Raw genomic sequence first — 26,591 nt, 5'->3', positions numbered from 1 at the left:
TCTCAGACCAGACCCGTTTTGGGAAGCATACTTTACGATGCCCTCCAAATAGACAGATATGTGATTCCGCCGTGTATGCTTTGCTGTGCTGCACTGTGCCGTGTGTGGGCGTGCCTGTACAGACGCTGCGAAGATGACTTCTCCTGCTGATGCTACTGGTGCATCATCACTTCCAACGCATCTCATCATAGTGTGTTGCCATGCGATATATCTCGGCTCGTCTGGCGGTCTCCCCGGGTCTGGGGCTGGGTCTGAATCCGACGTGGTGACGAGAGCCAGAGCAAGCCGCGATGAAAAGAACTGGTTAATCGAACCGTTCCAACAGGGTGAGACGGACACGTACATTGCGCATGTCGAAGCTGGGGTACGGGCACTGGCTCAAGATCCCAATGCGTTGTTGGTGTTCAGCGGAGGTGCTACGAAGAGAGATCGAACTGACAAGACCGAAGGTGATGGATATTTTGTGCGTGTTTTTCTCCATTTGCACTATCTCCCCTCTATCTCTATCTCTATCCCTATACAATTGTGGACTCGAGTCAATTGAATTATAGGGTATGTGGTTATGGATTGTGACGGGCTAATATGTGACCTTTTTAGGACGTCGCTGTCGAGCATGATTTTTTCAATGTCGACACAACCGCCACGACCACTGGGATCGATACTGCCACTGCGGACGCCACACAATCTTCTCTCCGTCTTCGCGACCGCATCTTTGTCGACCGCTACGCCACAGACTCGTACCAGAACATTCTGTCGAGTTTGGTCCAATGGCCTATATTCGTCGAGGGATTCAAATCCAAAACCTCCTCCTCGTCGTCGTCGACCGAGAAGAGCAAGAGCGCATTGCCCGGAGGCGGTGGTGAGACAAGGCCGAACGATATCGGTGCCGTCTCCTGGCCGAGCAAACTCACCATAGTTTCTCACGACTTCAAACGCTCTCGCTTTCTCGACCTCCATCTCCCCGCCATCCAGTGGCCGTCCTCCTCGGTCGAGTACGTCGGCATCGACCCGCCGTTCGACGAGGTGCGGATGCTCGAGATCCAAGAGGGCGACCGGGTCCGGGGCTACGGCGCCTGGAGGGACGACTTGTACGCTTCCGGACACCTCTTGAGCTCGAAGAGGGTCAAGAGGGGATGGGACCCGGATGTGTTCAGGAGGGATGTACTGGATAGATTTTCACATGGCACAACTTCTCCTCCTCCTCCTCCTTCTTCTTCCGACAACAACGACGACGGCGACACGAGAAGCGCATTGGAAAAGGTGGTGTTTTGGAATCAGACGACGACGGGAAGGGTCTTGACAGGGGAAGATGTGCCGTGGTCTTAGGTCCACCTCTACTATTTGCCTACAGCACCTAGCTACCTGGGCAGCCAGGACCGACCTACCTGAGATACCTCAACTCAGGTATGTACTTGCTTACCTACTTGTACCGAGTAATTCTAAAGAAGTCCTACTGTCACGAGTTTTTCGTTCTTACACCGTTGGTTGCTCTCGAAACAACCTGGATACCTACCCAAGGTACCTACCCGAGGTGTTCTCCGGTATAAAACACTAAACTCGAGGTGCCCAACCCGCAAGTACATTGATATTTTCACTGGGTTCACGGATGACAGAAGAACATGGAGGTAACCTACTATGGATATTGTATCACCGTCAGGTACTCCGTAGATACCTAGGTAGGTAGTCATTTCTCGACAGCTGAGCCTTCTAGGTATGCTTCTAGAGTAGACCAGCCTGACCTGCTTCAGGTCTCAATCTTGTTCGATTGACAAAAGATACAAAAGATACCCACACACACAATATATATCCTGTCGTCTCTATGATCCAAAACACACACACACACACACACACACACACACACACACACACACATACATACATACACACACCCCAGTCACCTCGGTCCCAGCCTCAAGCCCCCAATTCTTGTACCGTACAAAATGGTTCCATGCTTTAAACAAAAATCAAACCCCCCCCCCCCCCCAATGTTCTCCTGTAGCCTGTTTACTGCTGTTACTTGTTCTTATTGCCACCATCCCCAGTTCCGTCATCCTTTTTTGGAATACAATGTGTCATGAAAAGCACATGTAAATGCAATGCGAAATTTGTCCAGTACAAGAAGAATTGATGAGCGCAAAAAAACAAACAAACAAACAAACAAACCAAAAAGGTCAACAAAACACTTCGTTGATCATCATGAGCATCATTTACTCCTCTCGGTAGACCGCCCACCCATCATCAGTTCCAAACCAAGCTCTGGCCAACGCTGCACCGCTCTCCGTAGGTTGACTGAATGCCACTTGGTGAGGTTCAATCTCCATGCCGTAAATGAACTGACTCATGACACATTCGAGGAGATTGTTCGCGATGCCCTTGTGCCGGAACGCTCGGCTCGTCCAGATGCGGCTGACGCCCACGACGGCCGGATGCGATTTCTCCGAGATGCTGATGCTCGACGAAGGCCCTGATGCCGTCGGGCTGGCGATGGGGGTCGGAACCTGAGGCTTTGTGAAAGGCTGATCTGCTTCTTCGCCGTTGAACTCGGTGGCGGCCGGAGTCGCCGGACCTACTGTAGGTCGGAAGTGGTGGTGGTCGTTGAGAGCCATGGTTTCGCTGGTGGCCGTCTCGTTTGGGAGAACCCGGTGAGCTTGGGTAATTCGCTCGGCGAGGCAAATGCCCACGCACTTGTCCTCGATGACGTGCAAGAAGGCCTTGTAGCGATCACATTTCCTGGTGTGGTCATCGTTCCTCTCGCCTTCAAGGGCACGCTGACTCCACAGATCCTCCTCTTTGATGTCCACGCTGCCGAGCTCCTTGTTGACAATCGAGAGCACTTTCTGCACCGTCCGGCGCGCAGGCAAGGCCAGTTTTCGGTCTACAACCACGACACTCCCGGGGATGTGGGCCACTTGGTAGCACCACCGCATGGCGGACTTGAGGAAGGGCTTTCCCAGTTCAATACCAGAGCTGTCGCGATGGTGAAACATGTGGTGGAGTTGGTTGTCCTCCGACGACGTGGGCACGTAGGACATTTGGCATTGTGGGCATGTCGTCGGGCCGGTTGGTTGGCCCAGGTCCAGCACGGTTTGAACCAAGTCTTGCTGTTTTGGTAGCGACGGCCTGGCCACCGGACGCGTAATTGATGACTCCTGGTCGCCTTCATGCCTCTCCGACGCGTCTCTGTTCGATGGCTGAGAGCTTTGTGCGCGTGCGCTCGAGTTGAAGATTTCGGACAGAGGCTCCGAGTCTTGACGCGTAGGTTCCGCCACAGTCAGGACTGGTGCTAATGATTGTGCCTCGCGTTTCCGCTTTGCCATCTTAAGGGCCTTCTTTTCCTTTCTGGCCTTGTCAATTGCCGTAAAGTTGGGCTTGTGTACTTTGATCCGCGGCGGAGTGAGTTGCAGGACGGGCGGAGGAGAGGATGGCGGGGTGATAGTGCTGGAACCCAGCTCGTCTTCCTGTGACTCTGCCGAAAAGACAGTGCTGTTCTTCCGCGACGGCGACGAGGAGAGTGCTGCAACACTGGTCTCGCGTATGGCGCGTTCGAGGCTGTCCTCGAGGTCGATGGGCTTTAGGGTCGCGTTCTCGTTGTATCCGCCGGAAGTGAACGACGGCGCGTTCCACGCATCCTCGAGGCGTGGCCTCTTTGGCGGACGGTAGTCCTCCCCATCCCAGGCGCGCCGTACGTTGCGGCTGTATGTTCGCATGAAGAGGCCCCTGAGGTGCGTTAGAAGATTAGCGATGTGTTGAGGATGACAGGGGTGTGATGCAATTGCAAGCAACGATACAAGGAGGACGAGACGGCAGAGACATACCCTTTGTAACTGTTGGTGACGGTGTAGGGATACACGACAGGTGACATGATCGCGTGTAAGTGAATGCCCAAGTCAATGGGTAGTTTGGCCCAGTGAAGGAATGTAGGTGAAATATAAGGTACTCGGTAGGAGACTAAGAATAATGGGATGTGCCGGTGTTTGGAAGAGAGTGGGAACCGCAAACGCGTCCTGGGATGTTTTAGGGCGGGAGAGGAACCAGGAGGGGGGGATGTTTGGTAGGCTTCTGGGCGCCGGGGGCCGGGAGACGATGCGAGCCGGGGGGGAGAGACGATAATTAATGGACGGTTGAGCCACGCAAAACAGCTGCAGCTTTTAGCTTCGGCCTCACTGGCCCTGGGGAGCCTTTTCACCCAACTGTCAATCGCAGTAGTAATAGTAATGCCGGCATCGACTCCAGCCACCACAACAGCACAGCACAGCTCAGCACGGAGCAGACTGTAAGGCAGCCAGGAAGGATCGCTCGCTGACTGGCCCCCCTGCGTTGACTTGAGGATCCCGGCTTTGGTGACTTGTTGACTTGCGGGCTTGCGGGCTTGCTCTTCCGCTTGCCCTACCCTTGATACTGCCCCAGCGGCTCGTGTTCGTCTGGAGAAGAAGCTTGTGCTGACAGATATTGTAGGTGGGTAGGTGTCTGCTGGGGATTTTGTGACACTCTGGTCGATATCGCAAGGACCGGTACGCTGGCTGATAAATAAATCGTAGCTGTGGGCTACCTCAGAATGACCATGAGATGATGACGATATATTCCGTGATCAAGCATCGGCCAGATCAGCAATGAAAGGGTCGAACAGAAGATCGCGGTGGATTTGATTTCTCAATCTTGATTTGGGCTCCGTAGTCGTGGATTATCAATCTGATCAATCTGATCCAGTTTGTCGAATTTGGTTGAACAGTCAGGGGGAGGACTGTGCTTATGCTGTAGGGTTATGTGAGACGAGATTGAAGAAAAAAGCACCGTGCCAGTCGGTATATATTCGTGTATATTGATGCCGCCAAAGAAACAAGGAAACCAAGAGTGCAAAGACTCCGTTCAAGAGATGATATGAGATGGGGTGACGAAGGCGAAATAGCTCACGATACGGCCATCTTGAGACATCTTTCGTTCTATTTCTATTGTGTGAAGTTCTCGCCTTGTTTAGGCACTTTCGCTGTTCTCGGATCATCTTCGCCTGGGCCCTTGGTGGGTGCTGCTACTCGGAACCAACGACTCTTCCACCTCTATCGTACTCCACAATCCTTCTCGCCTCTTGTGCCTCTCAGACAGCTGTTGCCTCGTGTTGGCCTTTTCTTCACTGCCTCTCGTCTGGCCCAAAGTCAGGGGCCTTTTCTCTATCGTTGAATGGCCCAGCGATGCCGCCTAAAAGTGCCTCGCCCCAGCTCCCTGCGAGGATCCATCGCAGCTCTCACGAATCACGAGACGCCAAACCCGTGCTGTCATGGGCTTCCCGGCCCTAAGAAAGGCAGACGAGGGCACCAAGAGGTCTTTGCCACCACCGGGGCACCCGTTGAGCTTGATCCCGCTATCTCTTTGGTTGCGCTCACAAGCTTCACTCAGCGACTGGGGATCGAGATCAGTGTCGCCAGCAACATCCATATCCCTGCAGCCGTGAGCTCCCAACTAATCCTGCCCAACGGGGGGCGTGCCCACCAATTACGTCTGAGACCACACATGCCCCCAGTGATAGGAAATGCTCGCTTTTATGCAGCACGACTGAGAACTTGGAACAGCCTGGCAACGGGGCGAGACGGGACTGGTAGTTGACTTTCAGGAGTCGGCCAGAGGGATCACAGCAAGTACAGCATGTCCAAAGTGCTGTGCAGGCAGACTTCCCCGGGCTGTTGAAGGGACTATCCGTACGCGTACGATCGACGAGGAGAAATTACCTAGGATTGCCAACGTACCCTTTCGTCTCTGCCTGCTGCGGCTCTGCTCGATGGCCAGTAACAGCATGACCTCTGCACTCTCCGAAGTGTAATCTGCCTTGAGACGCCGATCGCCCAGGCAGGCTCCCTCTGCGTCCCAGAAGAAAGCGGCAAGGCGGGCGCGTCCAAGGACAAATCATGCGAATTCGGTATCTCATGTGCTGTGTCGATTGTGTTTCTCGAGAAGAAACCGTCCAATGGCACTACCCTTATTGCATGGGAGCCGGTGATTCTGGTGACACGTCACTGAATCCAGAGCCAACCATCGAGAATACAATGCAGAGACAGCGGCTACTTGCGTTCGTGATGCCAATTCCGGGGACACCACGACGATACTCGGTGTGGAGGATCTTTGACGATACAAATAATATGGTCGCACGAGTATCATTGTTGACAGCTCGTAGTAGACTAGCCGCTCAGGATCCGGGCGATACCTCGAGTCAATCAGCTAGCGGTGAAGCCACCGCTTCAATTGGTATCTATACTTTCTCAACCTTTTTGGTTTTCCTCTAGTACACCGACGCTCTGCTGCCCGCCAGTCACCTGCCATCTACTTGTTAATAGTGCGCACTGACGGGGCAACACGACGGTCACAGTACAGAAAGCACGTGCGAGAGGGAGATCCTGGTCTTATCAAGCCTTCAGCATACACCATCAATGTGACCTTTGGCAGCAGAGGCGCTCGAGAGATGATCCTCATCCAGTAGGTGGCCACGAAAATTCTTCACCCGCCGACAGCTGGTTCACCGGTTCCCGAAAAAAGAAAAGAGTCAGCACTGTTCCGGAGCCATCGGTTCAGTACGTAAACACAAATCTCGGGTTCTCGTCGCCCATCTCAGCAACTTCTTCCTCCAATTTTCCTGCCATGACGGAATCTTCTTTTCCAGCTTGCCTAGCCTTGGCCCGCCTGAAGAAGTAGACCGACATGAACGTGTAAATGAGGGCCCCCACCCCAACCATCGACAATGAGACGGCGTGACCACGGATGAACTGGGGAGCTTCATTGGGCTTGTACAAGTAAGCACTCATGATCCCTGCCGAATTGCCCAAGGTCAGCTGTAAGCCCGAGGCAGTGGTCCGTTTGCCGTATCGAGGATTGTCTACACAGATTATATCAGTCGGGTTCACGAACAATGCATGTCTGGCCAACCACAACTTACTGGAGGGCAGCCATGCCAAAGGAATGCCGACAGAAACATACAACCCCAACGCTACCATGAAGCATCCAAAGTACCGAACTCCCGAGCTGACGTCGGTCATCAGGATCACATACCCAACGACGCAAATGAGACAGAAGGGCACCACTGCAAGACCACGTTGCTGATAACGGTCTGAGAAATAGGCTACAACAAGGTAAGTGATGGCGCCTAGTGCGTAACATGGCACAGTCAATGCCTGCACCTCGGCCGTGCTCCAGGACCCTATACCCCGAATGATAGAAGGCAGGAAGGTCGAATAACCGTAAAGCACAGTGTCAACTCCAAACTGCCCGGCAGCGAACATCCAGACCTTCCAGTCCTTGAACGCCTTATATACGTCCTCCTTGTGCAGGAGGTCGCCGGACGCTGTGTGGCCGACATGACGTCGTTTCTGAATCACCATCAGCTGTCGCTCCTCGGTTGAGAGGTAATATGCTGTTTCGGGCTCATCGGCCAGCCAAAAGTAGACCGCAATACCCAACACAAATGTTGGAAGTCCCTCGATGATGAAGATCCATCGCCATCCGCTGTACCCTTGGACTCCATCCATAAACCCAATTCCATACGCCAACAAGCCCCCCACGCTTCCTGCAATGGCAGCAGACACAAAGAGATAGCCGACTCTCAGAGCAAGCTGCCGCTTTGTGTAGAATACGGTTAGATATATGGTCATACCTGAAAAACATCAGCCAACTTCGCACAAAATCTGACAGCGATGGCTGTCTTACCAGGGAAAAGACCTGCTTCGAGTGCTCCTAGGATCAATCGACAAGCAATCAAGCCCCCATAGCTCTGGACGACGCCCGTGAGTGTCGCGACAATAGCCCAGGCTACTGTGATGAAACTAATGTAGCGAGAAGGCCGCAGCCGACGGATGATCAGATTACTCGGCACCTCGCAGAGCACGTAGGTGACGAATAGCAGGCTGACAGCTGTTGAGTACTGGGTACTGCTCATGCCTAGATCCTCTTCCAAGCCGTACAGCCTGGCATTACCAATGTTGACTCGATCCAGGAACGAGAACAAATAGAGCAGCATCGTCGGCGGGATGATGTAAAGATCCAATTTGCGAGTCAATCGAGCTTCAGCAGCATGGTCAATTTCAGGTATTGGTTCGATATCCACGGGTATCATTTCAGGATCGTTCTCTCGTCTCACAGTGGCCTTCTCATCCACAGACATGTCGCCCCGTCCGGTGGGAGTTGAATCGTTGCTGGCCGCCATCGTGCCACGGCGGGTCTCCTATTGATGGAGATATGGAAACTAATAGGCGTTTTGAGGAATGGGAGACTTTCAGTGGTTTGTGATAGACCACACGGAATGTCCGCGTCATTAGCAAGCGTCAATGATTGATGCGCTGCGTTTCATCTAGAAGCAGGACATCGGCTTTCCAGACGACTACACAAGGAGAAGTCTTTGCTCAAGAATGAAGAAACGGTCTTGGACGAAAACAGTATGCATAGCTTATCTCTGGGCTTCATCTCGGCTGTTACATTTTGTCAGCGCCAGGGAACACTTGCGTTGTAGTGTCTTGTCAGTATGACGAGGGCCTAGAAAACATAGCGTTCAAAGCCTGTATGTTTTTGGTGGACTGAAGGGGATCGACACCGGCTCGTTTGGCCGTCGTGGAGACTTCCAATCCGCTTTGACTTGGACTCTTGGAGTCAGGTCGGTTATCGTCTTCACCCGAATGTGTTGTATGAGCGTCAGTTATCAGTAAGGGTATGATCACTTGGCTTTCTAGGCTCGAGCCAAGAAGAAGGTTATTGCCTGTATCATGAGATAGCGGCGGGACAGTACTCGTATGCGGAGTATCTAATCCTGGTGGCGCGAAGAGGGACTGCGTTTCGGACACCATGATCACTGTGCTGCGGGCTGAAAAATGAGACACGGTCCGGTGAGGACGGTGGGAGACTTTGCCAGCCAGGAAACTCTGTACCGGTACAGTACAGCACCATTAACCTAGAAACAAGGAATATTTATAGCATGGTCGAGACCACCATAGCAACCTTAGTGTACTCCGTAATAGGTAGGTATACAGTACTCGACCTTGTATGGTGTATTTAGGGCTCGTACTCGTCTCGTGGTCGATGGCCTGTGCTGATTTAGGCGTGCGGAGTGGGCTCGTGGACCTGTCGTCCCGATACGACTTTCCGGGGGGGCGCAGGTGCAGACTATGCCTATTACAGCCCCGATACAACAGATTTATTTGAGGCTGCCTTGACGGCCTCTGTTCCTCCAGCGTTGGTGCTGCGCTTCACAATACCCATCCACAGCGCCACCTGGGCCGAGACAAAACATGTATCTGGCCAGGCACCACACATTATGCTTCAGCCAAGTCCTTTCTTGTAACGCCATACAACAACTCGCCTCTCCAACCATCTGAATCTCACTCCTCGATAAGAGCGAGAAAAGCGACAACTGTTGTGAACTCCTAGCCTCCTGTCCTCCTCGAGATTACCACATGACCTCGCCTGTACACGCACGGTCGTTGTCATCCCTCGGTGCCCTTCTCTCAAATCCCCCCCAATATCCTCGGAATCCAACTCATCAGGCCCATGACCCTCTGGTACTCTATATAGTTCGAGTCCCAGGCAGTAAAGGTGAGAAGAATTGTCAAGAGAAGGCCATGTGTTAAGCAAAGCCTAGATGTCTTTCTTACCCCGCTCAAACCGCCTACGAAAGCCTCCATTAGCATAGAAGCCGTTCAGTCGAGTCTATACTTTCTCCACGTTGAGCGGCCGGAAGATGAAGACCTGAGACAGTCGCTGGAAGCCACGAAAGTGGCCAGCACTGGTCCTGCAAATGTCTCTCCCATCGCAAGGAAACCTCTTCCAGAGACGCCTTATGCAAATTACCCTCCCTCAAGACGGCCTCTCACTCCTCCAAAGAGCTACCCACATTATCAGCCACCCTCGCCTGGATCTCAAGATGGAAGTCAAGCTGATCGGTATGTCGCTCGGGGCTCCAATCTTAGATTATCAGGTATGGAGACTACACAAAATGGAGGCATGCTGCGCAAGCCAGTAGGTGCTCGGCCCATGCCTGCGCTGCCAGCTCTCGACACATCGTTTCGACCACGCGAGCAAGAGAATTTAGGTCGTCAGGAGTCTGTCAGAAGTGTCACTAGGAAGCCGGTACAGTCTGCCTCCTCTGATCATTCAGATTGGCTCACTTCATTACCACCTAACGCGAATGGGTTCGGACCCTCAAGGTCTCCTACCAAATCCCCCGTGAACGAGTCCAAGAGTCCAGCTGACGACCAGACGAGGATAATTCTGATTCGGAGAGATCCTGCCTCTGGTAGTCAATGGAATGTTGGCTCTCTTTTTCAGAGGAACACAATATTACGGGATAATCGTCTCGGAAGGTTCGACATCGAGCTCAATTCCCCAGGTTACACCAAATTTGCGAAGCTGGAAAGTCCAACAGGGCATTGTTTCAATAGAAAGGTGGACTATGTGCTCCTTCCCAATAATGAAAGCGGCGTTAAGGCGAGGCATCGGAGCAATTCGTCGGAATTCTTTGCCAATTCCGCCTACGCCAACAGCAAGAAGCCGCGCCATGCCTACTCATTTAACTCGCCGTGGCAGGGAACCTGTTCGTTCACCAATGGATTGGATGGCAAAAGCCTTCGATGCCGACATGTTTTACCGACGATGAATTCGTCGATGATTCCAGCGCCCGTCGATGTTGCAGAGTTACGCCTCAATCTAGCATGGTCCATCTTGGGAGCAAAGGATACGAACAAACAGACAGTTGATGTGACACAGTTGCCCGTACACACATCAGTCGGTAGACCACCAGTGCCGAAGAACAAGGAACAGTGGAGGCGAAGTATCCAAGTACTCACACACAAAGCCAAAACACAATTGTCGCACAGTGACAGAAGTGGCGAGTTCCCGACTCTGGCTCAAACGAAGAGAGATTCCATTCTCGAGGAAAGATCATCTGACAATGGACGGATGAATCTTGACCTGGGTCGCGAAAAGGCTGGTGGTGGATTCAAAGGACACAGCGCGAAGCTGGGAAAACTCATCATCCAAGACGAAGGTTTGAAGATGTGTGATTTGGTGGTAGCAGCATGCATGGGTGTTTGGTGGCAGCACTATACCAATGAATCTGCAAGCTGAGCTCGTAGCGGGTACTGGCGATTGTTTCATGATACTCTCCAGCTTTGATCTCCGAGGGTTTCCATTCATAGTTTCCATTCATCTCAGGCGCACAGTTGTCTCGAAGCACACAGTCGACAGTGCAGCCATGATGTCATATTCCATTCTCCGTCCAAGATTCGTCGATTGGCAGTGCTGGTGCTGCTATCAGTACGAGTTCAATGCAATACGAGTACTGTAGGGGTTCTCGCCAGGCCAGATCTGTAATGTAGTCTCCCATGTGAGTTCAGTAGGTGACGTGTAGAGCTAGTGGTTCTAACTAGTTCACTGACTTACCAAGCTACCTAGACGGGTACGGTAAGGTTTGTACCTACGTGTAGTTAGTTGCCTCATAGTGGCGTACATGTATGTACTGTATGCTATCGTACGGAGTACATCAGGGAGGTATTGAATATACCCGGCAACTCGTTAGTGTGTAGAACACTGGGTGTGAAGATTCACTGGAATTTATAGCTCGCACCCTGCTAAAGTGGACAGTCAATTCACAACTCTATCAATCATGCAGTCTTTAACATACTCATCGGCGAATGTGCCAATGGCATTGTTTGGTAAGAAGAGGTCCCAGTCATTGTGCTCCCCAATGAACGGTATTTGGACGGCTTTTACATATTCCCAATAGTCTGGGTAACCGCCTCCGGTTTCCCAATCGACGACGCCAGTAATTGCGACGTCGGAACTATTGTCGACTATGATATTTCTTGCGTGCAGATCGCCGTGTGTCATCACGATCCGATGGTCTTCGCGGAGACATAACCTTACCAGGTCCACAAGCCGAGGGCCAGTATGAGCTTCACTCAAAAGGAAGTCGTTAAACTGCGCCTCGGTTTTGATAGAAATAGAGCTCTTCCGGGTCCAGCGTCGTTTATCCAGACAGAGAGGCGGATCACCTCCTCCGAGAAAGCCGTCTTTTGATGGTAATGGTAGATTCCTAAGCTCGGTAAAGATAGTATTCAGTTGTTGTTTGATACTTAATTTCTTCTGAAGTGTAAGGTCTACCCAGATACGGTCGAGACAGACACCCTTCACGAAGCTGCTGAAGATATAAGTTTGTTGCGCTATCTGTAGTATACCGAGAGGCTTGGGGACTGGAATTGTACGTGAAAATGGGTGGATATGCTGAAGGTTTGATAGCTCGATTATCCCGTCTCCTCGACAGATCTTAACAACTATGTCTGGTGTTATTCGTACAACTGCCTTTTGAAATTCCTGGGAAATCCATTCTCCATTCCGTATAAGGTCCAGAAGGATCGGTCGTGAGACGAGGGTCTGTTCAGGGTCGTGGGAGCTGTTTGCACTTGGGGGGAGCAATTGAAGTAGTTTCGAGAGCTGGGGTTCCAAAGGCCAAACAACAGTGATGTCTCCTCGGAGAGGAAAGAGATGCTCAGGACGATTTTCTGCCTAAAGGCCAAACAACAGTGATGTCTCCTCGGAGAGGAAAGAGATGCTCAGGACGATTTTCTGCAGGCGACACTGGCTCTAAAGAAAGGTACTCTAGATGGATCGTACTACAAATTAAAAGAAGCGCACTTACCGTCGTCTTGGGATTGCGGTTCCCCTGTATACTCTTTACGTTTGGCTTTGTAATGTCGAGTAACTTGTCGTAGATCAGGCCAGAGGTCGACTGTCGGATCATCTTCTATGACTTCTCCAGGTGTCTGAGAATAGACCTATTCAGCTCAGATAACGCTTGTGTCTTTCTTGCTGCGTCGACAGCTAGGTCGGCCGTCGCTGTGTCGTCGGGGACGTTGGTTTTGATCACATCCGCGAGTCTCCGTTCGCGCACTTGCTGGTGCTCGACATTGTTGTTCTCAAATTCTGCAGCCATTTGCAAAAGGTGAAATCCGACCCAATGGCTAGGAGAGGGTATGAGAGAGAATTTCCCGCCCCAGTATATACTCTCGAACCTTGGGCGCCTTCGACCGTGCTGTGAAGAATCTACTGTTGTTCTTGGGTAATACCTGTTCCGTCTTCAGCATGAGGCTCCCGTCGCCCGATAAATCAAGGACAGTAGGTCGGTTGGGTCTGAAGGCGGGATCTTGAGTTAGAGTTGATGCACTGGAGTCTGGGGACTCACCCGGGCTTGCGCGTGCCGGGGCTGAGTTCAGGGCGGCATCACGCTGGTCCCGAAACGGGGTCAGCCGCGAGCACTTGTCCTATAGACCTTGGCAGATTGTTGCGCCTCGACAACACTCCACTCACATCTTGGACAGTGGGAGTCTCTCCTGCTTAGAAGATTACTACTCAGCAAGACACGATCCTGACTTCCCTTCTCCGTTACAACGGATTCGCAGCAAGTTCACGTCGGTACTCACTGTCCTCTAATATCCTTCGACGACTGGCCCAGGCGCTCCTCTTCCCACCTCCGTAGCCTCAACTAGCCTCGATCCGCTATCCTCGCGACTCTCCTTTCTTGGCTGCGGCCTGTAACTCCCGCTCCACGAGAAGCAGCAGCCGCATATATATGATGACGGAACAGGTTCGACCCTGTTAAAGAGCCTGCACGCCGACCGAGGCAGTGGCTGAGCGAAGGCTTCTCTTGGCCTTCCTTTCAGTCAACAGTATGGCGGAAACTGTTGATGTGAGCCACAAGCCCAAAGCTGTCGAGTCCGAAGGCCTCAGCAAGTCGAACAAGAGCACACATTTCGAGACGACTATACCCAACGGCACAGTCAATGGAAGCCCGGGCCCAGCTGTGGAGACGGTCGAGCCTCAGAGCGCAGTATCGTCAAACAGAAACAACAGGTTCGCAAACGCAACTCCAAGAGACGGATCCCCAGACAAGTTGGCTGCGTTCTCTCCGTCTTCAAAAGAGACTGTTGCACTCAATAAGTCCCTCGGCTCTGGTCTGCAACTCTCTCCTACCGAGACTGATGAGCAAGCGCCAGCTGTGAGGGACCCGGTTGAATCAGATGGTGCTCTCAATGATGCTACGACTTTTACAGCGGGAAGAAAGAGCGTCCAGTTTTCAAGAGAGACACAGGAGATAGACAATCAAACCACGCCTCCAGGAATCAGTGGCGAGCACTCGGAGCAGGATAAACCTCAGTCTTTGTACGCCAGGTTAAGAGCGTTGGCAATTCCTCAGGGTTTCAGCCACTCAAGATCCGCAAGTGTTTTATCAGTTGGCGGTCGCTCGGCTGATGGGAGGGAGGCTGAAGGGGCCCTCTCTGGACACAGTTCACGGAACGAGACTGGCCTAGCAGCGACGTTGGAGGAGGACAGTGGTGCGGAAGCTGATGCTGACAATGATGCCGAGGAGAGTGCTCCTGAATTTGGTGCTCAGCGAACCATAGTTCGGAAACGACGTCGGCGGATGCGACGTCTGGGTGATGTCGAAACGGCCCCCTCATCACCTTATAGTCCCATGACAGCTGATCCTACGAGTGGCCCGCCCAATTCTGACTCTGATCGATATCCACACAAGTTGTCTAGAAGAGCCACCGATACTGATATATCGCCGAACCAGCTGGGGATGTCCGAAGATGAAGGGCGCAAACATTTGGCCGTTGGTGGGGGGTGGACGCCTCGTCATCCGCTGCGTGGACTTAGTTACGGCGGACAGAGAAGACCTGGGGACTCCTCACCTGAGGCAAGCCGAAGACCATTGACACTCCTCGGCTTCGCCTCCAACACGAGCCCGCCTAAGGACGCAAACGAGAGCGAAGGTCAAACGCCCAAAACACTTTCTCGTCGAAAGATGATGACCGAACGAGGCACGACCTTGAGTGCCCAGAAGTGGCGCCAACTCAAGAATAGTCTTCGCTTGCTCGGCCAAAGCAAGAAAAAGGAACGAACCCCCGATCATGAGAAATCCGCCGAACTTTTAGCTGAGCTCACCGCTGGTGCACCAGCCGCGTTGATACTTGCAAGCATGTTCCAACGAGATGAACACAATCACCGCAGAATACCAGTGCTGTTAGAGCAGCTCAAGGTGCAAATCACCGACAGTGAAGACGCTAGCAACAAGAAGACTGGTGATGATAAGCACATCATATTCAGGATCGAACTAGAGTATGGCAATGGCATGAACAGAATGAAATGGGTTGTTAGGCGCTCTCTCTTCGATTTTGTGAAGCTGCACTCAAGGTATAAAGTGTCAAACCTTGGTGGCAGGGGTGGACAAAAATCAAAATTGCCGCCCTTCCCACGCAGTACTTTTCCTATACTGAAAGGTCTACGATGGGCTCAGGAATACTTGAAGGTTTTCGACGACGAGGTGGAAGAGGATGACGAGCCCGTGAACGACAACGAAGCTGGCACAGAGACAGACAACGAAAGAGCAGCTACAAGACCACAGTTTCGGCCCCGCTTGACTCTGAATCGACGCAAGTCAAGCCTAGCGGGCCAAGGAGATGCTGCAGGCAATGCCGAACGAGACATACGATATGCCAACAAGCAGCGGAAAAAGCTCGAGCAATATTTGCAGAACATGATCAAATTCATGCTTCTCCGGCCGGACTGTAACCGGCTGTGTAAGTTTCTGGAAATATCTGCACTAGGCATGAGGCTCGCGGCCGAGGGGAGCTACCATGGCAAAGAGGGCTTGCTTAACATTCGTTCTGCCAAGGGGGTGGACTTTAGGAAGGCTCTTACTCCCCATGAAGTCTATCGGAGACACAGCGCGAAATGGTTCATGGTGCGACACAGCTACGTAGTATGCGTTGATTCTCCGGAAGAAATGCACATCTACGACGTGTTTTTGTTCGACTCTGACTTCCGAATACAGTCTTCAAAGCCGAGAAAAGGAGAGCAGAGGGGCGCGAGGGAACTTGCTGAATTGATCGGAGAGTCTGCAAAACATCCACAGCATCATCGCTTAAAGCTGGTAAATTCCGAGAGGAAGCTAAAGTTGCTGGCGAGAAATGAACGGTTACTGCACCAATTTGAAGAATCCATTCGGAAGATGATCACGACGTCGCCCTGGGTCAAAGAAAACCGATTTGAAAGCTTTGCACCAGTAAGACCAAACTGCTTTGCTCAATGGCTAGTGGATGGGCGAGATCACATGTGGGTTCTGTCGAGAGCTATCAATCAAGCTAAGGATGTCATCTACATCCACGACTGGTGGTTGAGTCCAGAGCTTTACTTGCGAAGGCCACCAGCTATCAGCCAGAAATGGCGCCTCGATCGGCTCTTGAAGAGAAAGGCCGAGGAAGGTGTGAAAATCTTCGTCATCGTCTATCGAAATATTGAATCCGCCATCCCAATCGACTCACAGTATACTAAGTTCTCATTACTTGACCTGCACCCAAATATCTTCGTGCAGAGATCTCCTAACCAGTTCCGGCAGAACACTTTCTTCTGGGCACACCACGAAAAGATTTGCATCGTCGACCACACTCTCGCCTTTGTTGGCGGTATTGATTTGTGCTTCGGCAGATGGGATACTCCCCAGCATACTCTCGTTGACGACAAACCTACTGGGTTTGAGTTGGGTGATCAACCGAAGGATGTTGATCACTGTCAATTGTGGCCGGGCAAGGACTATTCCAACCCACGAATCCAAGATTTCTACGCTCTGAACAAACCATATGAGGAAATGTACGATCGCACTAGGGTTGCTAGAATGCCATGGCACGATATTTCTATGCAGGTCGTTGGCCAACCTGCGCGAGACCTCACTCGGCACTTTGTGCAGAGATGGAACTATATTCTGAGACAGCGCAAGCCTACCCGACCAACGCCTTTCCTTCTACCTCCTCCGGACTTCAATCCGGCCGACTTGGAGGCACTCGGACTTGATGGCACGTGCGAGGTTCAAATCCTGCGGTCCGCTGGCCCTTGGTCATTGGGTACTCCCGACAAGACGGAGCACAGCATCATGAACGCCTACGTTAAGCTTATCGAGGAGTCTGAACACTTCGTTTACATCGAGAACCAGTTCTTCATCTCCAGTTGTGAGACAGAGGGTGCGACGGTCCACAACAAGATTGGAGACGCTCTTGTGGAACGTATTACTCGAGCAGCCAAAGATGATGAAGCGTGGAAAGCAGTAATCATAATTCCCTTGATACCTGGGTTCCAGAACACTGTCGAACAAGAAGGCGGTACCAGTGTGCGTCTGATCATGCAGTATCAGTATCGCAGCATTTGTCGCGGAGAGTCTTCAATCTTCGGACGCCTGAGGTCTGCTGGGGTAGAACCCGAGGACTATATCCAGTTCTATAGTCTGCGTCAGTGGGGTCGAATCGGACCCCGTAAAACGCTGGTGACGGAACAACTCTATATCCATGCCAAATGTATGATTGTGGATGACAGGATCGCTCTGATCGGTTCTGCAAACATCAACGAGCGGTCAATGCTGGGTAATCGGGACTCTGAATGCGCAGCTGTGGTCCGAGATACAGACATGGTCTGGTCACGGATGAACGGCCGACCATATCAAGTTGGCCGATTTCCTCATACATTGCGTATGCGATTGATGCGTGAACATCTTGGTCTCGATGTGGACAAGATCATGGAAGAGGCTCAAGCGATGGAAACAGAGCGGGGCAAATCCGAGGATTCTGAGAAACCCGCCAAAGCACGGTCACCCAGTGACACACTTGCGAGCCCGGCCTCGGAGCTGAACGATATGGTCAGTCCGCTGGATGGAGCACTGGATGTTCGCGAGATGCGCGAAGAACTCCTGCAGCGATCAGAGGACTTGAGGAGTTTCAATCATGATGTCGACTGGGAGCAAGCAGACAACCCCAATCTGAAGAGTAACCGCAAATTGACGGAAGACTCGAGAGTGACTGGCAATGCTCAGCACAAGTTGGACGTTGAAGGCAAGGGCTTTGATCACATGGAAGAGCTTAATGCCGAGGGATATGGCGTGGGCAGAGATACCGTGGTGGTCAAAGGAAACAAGGAGGTTTTGGTCGCCCAACTCGACCCGGAAGGCAAAAAGACTCTCCAAAAGCCAAGGTTGCATGGTGAGGATTATCGCAAGTCCTCATATGTGGTCAAAAGAGAAACGCCAGACCCTCCGCTACCTCCCAGGCCATCAGCTGTGCGAATGAACACAGAACAACTCGGGCTAACCATGCTATCACAATTGCCTGCTCTGCCACAAGAGGATGACACTGATATCGGCGGGCCTCCTCTTGCACAGACTGCCTCAAAAGATTCCTCCCGTGGTCGTCATCCCTTGGCGGCTGATTTGAGACGTCCACTTGTGGATCGTGATTGCATGATGGATCCCGTACATGATGCCTTCTTGTACGACACGTGGCATGCGATTGCCGAGAACAATACGAAAATCTACAGAAGCGTCTTTCGGTGTATGCCTGACAATCAAGTTCGGAATTGGGATGATTACCACCAATATGTTGCATATGGGCACAGATTTGACCAGCTTCAGGGAAATGATGTTCCGGCTGAGGAAACTGTTCCACATCCGCATCGGTCAGGAACTGGAGCAGAGTCAAGGACGGGCCCCCCAGGTGCTAGCATCAATACCAAGACGCCAGGTGCGCAGCAGATTAAAGCGCTCACCAGTTTGCCGAAAGATCTTGAGAAGAAGACGAGCGACCTGAAAGACAAGGTCAAAGATGCAGTTGGCGAAAAGACCAAACTGGACAAAGAAAATTCGGAAAAGGCCAAACTCCGCGAATGGGCTGCTCAGGTAAATGACGCTCAAGCCGAAAGGCAGAACAAGCCCACACTCCATAGGCAGGAGACGTTGACAGAGGAGAAGCTTGGACTGCCTACGGTCCCTGAAGTGTTCACGTTCGAACAAGAAGGCAGTGGTGATGGCGAGGAAGATAGTGTAGGTACCGATATCGCAAACGGCACCTCAAGCACTGCTACTGCGGTCGACAAAGAGAAGTCTTCTGTCCCCGGGACACCACCAACTAGCAATGGTCCTTTCGTCGGATACTCGGATGCAGTCAATCAGAATGGGGCTCCCGCTGTTGGTACTGGGACGACTCGCCGACGAAGGAGGGCTACCACTAGGTCTAGTAGACGTGACTTTAGTGCCAGTGACGATATGCTCAGCATTGAGGAAGCGGAGGAGTTGCTTGGAAGTGTGCAAGGGCATCTCGTTGTTTGGCCTTATGATTGGTAAGTGGTCCATCCCAGTCTGCAGGTCGTGTGGTGTGTCTGCGCGTATACTTACTTGTGTGCTTTCTAGGCTCGAAAAGGTTGAAGCTGGAAGTAATTGGCTATTTCCTTTTGACCAAATCAGCCCGATTGAAATCTAGTAAGTGTGCCCATCCTAGCCGTTGAGTTGGAGAATTGCAGGAGCTGACTTTGTGTGTGTGTACAGTATCTGAGTGATGACGGTAAATCGATTTCCAGCTTAACGATCACAGGACCTCAGATTCTATCATATGCAACAGGCTCTATGAAGTGGAGTGTGGTCCTCGTTCGGTCACATCTGCATATTCAATTATTCAGTGGTCGAGCCAGGCAGCGAGCCTACAGGAAGGAATGGTCGAAAAGAATGGTGCCTCAGCGATGGCTAGAAACAGAAAAGAGGTGGTTGAAGTGGACAATAGGGCTGGTATTAGGGTTGGATTGGGTTTTTGGGCTCGTTTTCCTGTTTTCGGTTGACGTTCCGCCATTCTTGCGTATTTCACAGCCGAACATGAGCGCATAAAGCACGCCATTGTTATTATTGTCATTGTTGTCCTTTGTTGTATATATCATCAGCATCAGCGTGCGTCGATTTCGGGTTGAGCTTGGATGTTGGAATTGCGGGAACCAAGGTGGGCAAAGTACAAAAACGTCTTTTCCGAGATCCGCCTGCGTTGGGCCAAAAGTAAACTACCAACTATCAAGATAGGATTGGTTGTACAAAATGAAGCTTTAAAGGGGCGCAGACTTTGTACCTTCTCGCACGTGAATACCCGGTAAGTGAATCATGGGTATATACGGAGTATACACATTGTATATGCCCCTAACTGTGCCTTGTCCGTTACCATTTTCTCGTTTAGGAAAGGGAGCGCGGCCGCTTTACCCGGTCACGTGACGGACGCCCGGCCGAGCACGGGGAGCGTCGCGGGAACCACGACCTTAAAATTCCTAAAAATGGCCGGGAATACTGTAAAAGAAGAAAAAATCATCACTCAATCCCTGCCAATGATTTACGAAAACCCTTTGCCGTCAGGCAGTTCTCCCGGAACACGAATGGGTCCCATGGCCACGTAATGGAATCGTGGGGGATTTGCTGCCCACCACAACCCTACCAACTTTTCGACCATACTCGTACCCGCTGGATGTACCCCAGCATGATTCCCGCGGTGGGGTAGCTCTCGATGCCTACGACGCCGCGACGGGGAGATTTGTCTCTTGTTCCAGGGTTTCGCCCGCACCGCCGTCTAGGGGGGATAACATGCGGAGAGCCCAGATGCCGGTCTTCTCCTGGCGGATACTGTACAATGCGAGTTACTGTACGTCTTTGCGTAAGGGGGAAGCAGGTCTCACGGCTCCACGCGTCGGCCGAGGGTGTGTTTGTCGTCTCGAGATCCACACCTTGGGCGGGACAGGGCCACCCAGGAACTCCACCCGCATCCCCTGCGTCATATACCTTATTTACACGACGACTTCTGGTGGTGGCGGCTCTTCGACAGGAATCGGCGGTGGTCAAACACACGGCGAAGTGTCGAGAGGGGTTCACGGTGGATGCAAAACGCACGAAGCGGGTCACGGAGCTAAAATGACCATGCACGGAGAACCCGCTCTTGCCCTTGACCTCGCGCGGCGTAACGACACCCAGACTCGGCCTGACGAGCGGCGAGGAAGCACGGCCGGCAAGTGACGATTTGTGTGTGGCCACGGTGCTGTTCCTTTCGAGGAGGAAATGGTTTTTTTGCTTTTGTGGAAAACGACCCACCCCGCCACCCCAGCACGTTCGTCACCCCGGCCATGTGAAATCGACCATGAGACTTTGACTCGGCAGCTGGCCGACCGACCTTCTGCTCTGCGGCAGAGAAGGCGGCTCTCCCCCGTACGTTGCGCGTTTCCCAGAGCAGTCATGAGGAGGGGGCCTTTGGATGTCTGTGTGTGTGTGTGTGTGTGTGTGGCTCGCGTTTCTTCACCCTTGCCTGATGATATCTACGGGACAACTGCGTGGACACACATGCTCTCTGCTGCAAATCTGGAATGAAATTTCGACTTGGGGGAAATATACACCGGCATCACGTTCAGAGACTCAACCATGCTGACGGCGGTCTCGTGTTCCCCACACTTCTGAACACCGGAATGTACGTAGATGGAGCACCGGAAGTCATGCTTTGAAAGAAATTGCATGCCAGCTTTGATATATCTCGCATGTGTGGTAATAATAATAATAATATTATTGAGATGCCGCATCTCCACCATCTCCTCGATTCCCTTCTCGACCTCGAGTCCGTTGGCAACGAATCACCCACGAGCTGAGCTGAGCCTCGCCCCTCCCCCCCCCGGAGCTACATTTTGAATCAGAGCTGCTAGATCGAAGATGTTGACCACCGAGGTTGCGGGGTCAGGATTAGAAGACCGATCGAAAAGCGGCCTTTGCGTAGCCCAAAGCACCCTTCTTCTTGTTTTCCTCTTGCAGCTCAAGGATGCTCGCTCTGCGCTGCTCCGGGGGAACATCTGGTCCGCTGATCAACTCCTGCGTGTCGCGCAGACCCGTGTAGATGTCGATGTCTTTGATCGGGATGTAAAGAGGGCGATGCTCTTTGACGTTGAACCAAGACCAGGCCTTCCATCCGACATACAAGAACACGAGGAAAGGTCCGGCGAGATAACTCTTGAAAAAGGTTTCGGCGTCCAGGTTTGGCCCTCCGACGGGGTAGAGCGCGACGTAGAATTGGGCGATCAGGCAGAGGAGGTTCATGACGGCGCAGACGTAGGATCCGTAGATTCCGAATGTGGCTTTGAATGGCAACTCGTCGAGAGAGTGACCTTGGAGTTTCCTGTGTGAAAACGATCAGAAAAAAAAAGTGCCGGGTAGGGATGTTCAAGGGAACCGAGGTTATCTCACCACGCGGCACGGAACCGGATATGGGCAATGGCGATACTGCCGAAGATGAAGAACGAGGAGAGACCGGACAAGGCGAGGAGCCAGTCAAAGACAGTGCCGCCATTCTTTTTGTCCAGATTGACGAAGGCCACACATCCGAAAAGGAGCTGAAGCAGCACGACCACGAGCGGACGACCCTTTTTGTCGACATATGCGAACAACTTCGGTCCCATGCCTGGTCATGTACGGTTAGCCGAGCCGTGAGCGTTCGGGATCTGTCAGAGTTCAGGAGGAATGGCTCACCATTTTGGGCCAATGCTTGGAAAGTTCGAGTGGAGCCAAACGTGCACGAGTTGGCAACGCTCATGACGGAAATCAAGATGACGGCGTTGAAGATGGAGGGTAACGCCTTGATACCGGCCAACTTGATGGCAATGACGAAAGGAGAACGTCTGCTGGAAGGACCCTCGGCTTGGTAGAGCACGCTGTTCGCTGGGACGATGAGGCCGACGAGGAAGAGATTGACGAGGTAGAAGATGCAAATACGCCAGACGACCTGTCTTGTGGCTCTGGGGATCTCTTTTTTCGGGTTTTCCGTCTCGGCGGCAGCCAGACCAGTGAGTTCGGTTCCTCCAAAGGCAAAAGAAGCTGTCACGAACACGGTGCAGAACCCATGGAATCCGTTAAGGAAAGCACTGTATGGGGAATGCCTGATGAAAAAAAAAACCCCTAGTCAGCTTGTGTAATGGAATACTTCCAAATCGTCTCTTACCAGTATCTTGCACCAATATAGCCTCTGTCATCGGTGGGTACACCTCCAACGTCGATGATTATACCGAGGATCATGAAGCCAATACAGGCGATGATTTTCATCAAACTGAGTGCAAATTCGACCTACGCGGGTTAGCCGGAGGAAATTGATTGTTGTTGGCGATCAATTTACCTCTCCATATCCTCTGACGCCAAAGAATTGGATGACTACCAGGAGAAATAGTAACGGAACGATCCAAGCGCTGTTGTTGATATTCTCAACCCCTTCCCAGTAGTGGATGATCTGGTTGACGTCAGAAATGACAGAGGCCGGACGGGGAGACCCTTACGTTACAAGCTGCGGAGATCTCGAAAGGAAGCACGGTGAGCCAACCAATACCATACTGCCACCCACAGGCAAAACCCCACGAAGGGTCGATGAATCTGACAATATACATGGTGAAGGCACCGTTGATCGGGTACAGCACAGCGAGTTCGGCAAGCGCTTGCATCATCAGGTAACTGGATAGAAAGTATAAGAGAACGACCAGGACGTAGGTGGACTTTGTAAACGTACATCATGACACCTAGAATGCATACACTGTTAGTCATTTCCTCAACCTCAGTAGCTGCGTCTAGCACTTACCGATAATCATGAAACCGAGAAGTACAGCAGCAGGACCGCCGGTTTGGAATGCACCACCGCTACCGATGAAGAGACCTGCGCCGATGGCACCGCCACTAAAAGAGTCAGCATGGGACACGAATCCAGCACTCCACTTGACTGAGGCTGCCAACATGAAGCGGTGAAAATGCTAGCAAAGGAGCAAACTTGCATGGCGATCATCTGCATGTGTCTTCCCTTCAGACTGCGATGTAGCACACCTTGATCGGCTTCGACCATGGCTCTGTCTCCGGCGTCCAAGCTGAACTGGCGGCCGCGGACATGGTCTGCCAAGCTAGCTGGCTCCCCGAGGCCATTCTCGCCTTTGAGAGCAGTCGCGCTAGGAGTATCGAGCTTCTCGGGATCTGCCATTTTTGGACCTTCAAGAGATTCCCTCAGTCAATGTTTAAGTGTGCAATTCCGACACGATGAGGGTTCGAAAGTTTAGGAGAAGCAAGCAAGAAAATAAATATGCGAAGGAGGACGGGAGCTCTGTAGCAATGCCGAGGGGGGAGGTTGATCTCAGATAAGCATCGCCTATTTTGTCTGTAAAGCTTCTAAGCTGATTGATTAGGCTGTTGAGCTTCATATCCAATAAGCTTTCAAGAACGCAAGGTCATGATGCAGCTTTTGGAGGCGCGAAACGACCGGGGTGGTCGTGTAACCTTGTGCGATGAGCCCATGCCTACCGTACGGTAGTGGGCTGACCGGTCCGATAGAGCTTTTGGCATCTCTAGTCCGTCGTAGGAGTGGTTTGATACCAGATAAAGCTGGATGAAAGTGGAGGGAGGTGTAGGTGCTCAAGACTTGTTGCCCAGAGAACCCTAGCCTGGTTAAGCATTAGCTTGGATGATGAAATCCTGTTCGAAATGGTCAATTTCGTCTCGGGCCCAAGTCCCTGATTCCATACGAGTACTGTAAGAACCTGAGAAGGGCATCACCCTGGCTCGCCCCGGCCTTCCCCCCCCCCCCTCAATTCCTCCACGCTAATCCGTTTTGGATCATCTTGCAGTTCCAAGCAACAAACGGCGTGATATTCCAAACTTTAGATTGCTTTGTAGATTAAGACAGTCCCAGTCTCGTGCAGGTTGTCTTGCAAGCCGACGGATTCACGAACTGAATTGTGCTCTAGCTTATCTGTTTGTGCAGCTCTCTCACTCTATCAGTGGGGTACGACACGAGGTTTGCGATCATGTGCTTGCATAGCTCACAGTGCTAAGATTCGCAGCGATGGACAGACCGTTATTCGTTGTTGTCTTTGGGCCAAACGCCTCCCCAAGCCAGGTAGAGAACTGATCCTGTTGCATTCTGTAGTGTTGTTGAAGATGTGTAACACAAATCCAGGTCGATGGCTTTATTTCCCAATGACGTGACTCTTTCGTGTCTGCTCATGCTACCGAATGTGACCTCGATGAGCAGATCATGAGGAAAGCCTCGGAACTCGGACTGGCGACCTGTCCAAACTACTGTATGAAGTTACTCTCGTTAGACGCTCTCGCCAGGCTGAGAACTTGATGCCCCCAAGGGGCAAGCACTGATGCCCAGCACTCCTAGAGTCGCAGCGAGCGGAGCATGGTACTTTGGCTCTTGAATGAACATGGCTGTGCGCATCGATGTCGCTTACCCGGTCTCAGAGCATGCAGTCTCCGTCCGGCTTCGCCGAAGAGGGATAGAGATCCAGGCTCTTCTGTTGTATGCCAAGACCATGATAAGAGGCCTGGACTTCCAAGAGATTGCGCTTGCCGCTAGCTTGGCCAAGTCGCCCGATGCTCAATGATAAACACCATCCCGTAATCAGCCACCAGTCCAATCGAGCATTTCTGCCCCTCCACAGGTAAAGCACTGGGCAATCAGCACTACCCTGCTCGGCGCCGCTCACGCTTTGAATCTGTAGGACTAACGAAGTGTAATTATAAGTGCGTGCATCTACACCCCACATCTTCTTATCACGTAACGGGCTGAAAGGAGTGCCAAGTAGATAATCCCACGCCCTCAAATGTAACTGTGGCTGCTCGGTAGAGCAAGGATTTTTGGGAAATTAGTTTCGGCCAAAGGGCTTCGATGACACCTTGGATGGAGCGGCTAATACCGACGAGCACGAAAGAAAGACAGAAACCTAGAAATATGCGGGTGTGGCCAATGCAGTATATACACGCGAGTGGTGCTGACTAGTAAGGGCAAGGCTGCACTAGCACCAATTAAGTAGGCGGCACCCTTGTTCTGGTCTAACCGCTTACCCAGATGGTCTTATCACGATGCGATGGCCTGAGCATCACACTCCCTCGGGAGGTCGCAAATTGTTTCTGCATAAGTAGTCCCTACATGGTCGATCGGGTTACCACGACCAAGTATGTATCTTCTCCTCCACAGTATCACTGGTGCACCTCGACATGTTGGTGCAAAGATGTCCGAACTGAAGTTGTGATATTGCAGGATTGGTACATGGCTGGCTTTGGGTAAGTACTTGGTCTAGCGGATGGTGCCCTGGTGCAATGCTCAGTGGCACGTTTGGTCGCCGCAGCCTTTTTTCATCAAGGTGTGTAAGCCCTCTCGAGCTCCGAAACACGGGGGACGTGAGTATTGCCGTCCATCCATCTCCCGATAGGCGGCATGGCTTTCAGAATTCCCGAGAATACCCCAGCTTTTCGCTTGCATGCTGTACTTGTGCCCGACCCAGCTCGGGGCCGGTATCCAGTCGACAACGTCGCTTACTTCTGTTTTGCCGCCTCTATTTCGGCCAATCCCTCCTTGAGAGCCGTCAAAGCCTCGTCAACCTCACCTCTTGATTCATAAGCCTACGAGGCTAGATGTGTATAACGTTAACGCCAATAAGACGAGAGCCTAAACGGGATCCGTAGCGGCACGTGAGGAAGTAGAAGGAGTGGAAGGGGGAGGGTGTAAGAAAGGAAGGGAGCAGAAGAGAGCGGAAGAGGGAGCGAATGGACTAAAAATAGTCGTTAGCGGAAGAGCAGAGCGGCGAGGGATGACTCAGCGAAATGACTCTGGGCGACGACTGTTCAGGGATATTATATAAATATCTATCTAGATAGATAGTCTATCAACCTTTATATGTGTATATGTGTCGAAATGGATTGCTCCGAATGGTGGTTG

At 52.0% G+C, this 26,591-nt stretch overlaps 7 protein-coding genes across 7 annotated transcripts; 3 read left to right on the top strand and 4 right to left on the bottom strand.

The window, feature by feature from the left end:
• Nucleotides 1–133: 133 nt before the first annotated feature.
• On the top strand, nucleotides 134–1,326 carry PV08_10204 (uncharacterized protein; the record flags this gene model as incomplete). Its single annotated transcript, XM_016384519.1, has 2 exons — nucleotides 134–463; nucleotides 598–1,326. The coding sequence occupies 2 exons, from the start codon at nucleotides 134–136 to the stop codon at nucleotides 1,324–1,326; spliced, it is 1,059 nt and encodes a 352-aa protein (XP_016231121.1).
• Nucleotides 1,327–2,207: 881 nt separating this feature from the next.
• On the bottom strand, nucleotides 2,208–3,862 carry PV08_10203 (uncharacterized protein; the record flags this gene model as incomplete). The annotated part of the gene is made up of 2 exons (XM_016384518.1): nucleotides 2,208–3,717; nucleotides 3,816–3,862. 2 exons carry the CDS (start codon nucleotides 3,860–3,862, stop codon nucleotides 2,208–2,210), a joined length of 1,557 nt encoding a protein of 518 aa, XP_016231120.1.
• Nucleotides 3,863–6,554: 2,692 nt separating this feature from the next.
• Nucleotides 6,555–8,182, bottom strand: PV08_10202 (uncharacterized protein; the record flags this gene model as incomplete). Its single annotated transcript, XM_016384517.1, has 3 exons — nucleotides 6,555–6,859; nucleotides 6,920–7,633; nucleotides 7,687–8,182. The coding sequence occupies 3 exons, from the start codon at nucleotides 8,180–8,182 to the stop codon at nucleotides 6,555–6,557; spliced, it is 1,515 nt and encodes a 504-aa protein (XP_016231119.1).
• A 1,240-nt stretch (nucleotides 8,183–9,422) lies between these two features.
• PV08_10201 (uncharacterized protein) lies at nucleotides 9,423–11,091 on the top strand (the record flags this gene model as incomplete). Its single annotated transcript, XM_016384516.1, has 2 exons — nucleotides 9,423–9,561; nucleotides 9,608–11,091. The coding sequence occupies 2 exons, from the start codon at nucleotides 9,423–9,425 to the stop codon at nucleotides 11,089–11,091; spliced, it is 1,623 nt and encodes a 540-aa protein (XP_016231118.1).
• Nucleotides 11,092–11,607: 516 nt separating this feature from the next.
• PV08_10200 (uncharacterized protein) lies at nucleotides 11,608–12,763 on the bottom strand (the record flags this gene model as incomplete). Its single annotated transcript, XM_016384515.1, has 2 exons — nucleotides 11,608–12,528; nucleotides 12,662–12,763. 2 exons carry the CDS (start codon nucleotides 12,761–12,763, stop codon nucleotides 11,608–11,610), a joined length of 1,023 nt encoding a protein of 340 aa, XP_016231117.1.
• Nucleotides 12,764–13,690: 927 nt separating this feature from the next.
• PV08_10199 (uncharacterized protein) lies at nucleotides 13,691–19,183 on the top strand (the record flags this gene model as incomplete). The annotated part of the gene is made up of 1 exon (XM_016384514.1): nucleotides 13,691–19,183. One exon carries the CDS (start codon nucleotides 13,691–13,693, stop codon nucleotides 19,181–19,183), a length of 5,493 nt encoding a protein of 1,830 aa, XP_016231116.1.
• A 2,406-nt stretch (nucleotides 19,184–21,589) lies between these two features.
• On the bottom strand, nucleotides 21,590–23,852 carry PV08_10198 (uncharacterized protein; the record flags this gene model as incomplete). The annotated part of the gene is made up of 9 exons (XM_016384513.1): nucleotides 21,590–22,019; nucleotides 22,088–22,301; nucleotides 22,370–22,776; nucleotides 22,839–22,960; nucleotides 23,010–23,120; nucleotides 23,167–23,338; nucleotides 23,394–23,403; nucleotides 23,463–23,557; nucleotides 23,602–23,852. 9 exons carry the CDS (start codon nucleotides 23,850–23,852, stop codon nucleotides 21,590–21,592), a joined length of 1,812 nt encoding a protein of 603 aa, XP_016231115.1.
• Nucleotides 23,853–26,591: the final 2,739 nt, after the last annotated feature.

Source organism: Exophiala spinifera (genome assembly GCF_000836115.1).
Source record: "Exophiala spinifera strain CBS 89968 unplaced genomic scaffold supercont1.8, whole genome shotgun sequence".
Taxonomy (NCBI): domain Eukaryota; kingdom Fungi; phylum Ascomycota; class Eurotiomycetes; order Chaetothyriales; family Herpotrichiellaceae; genus Exophiala; species Exophiala spinifera.
Note: the sequence above shows the minus strand (reverse complement) of the source record. Positions and strands in the feature narration are given on the sequence as shown.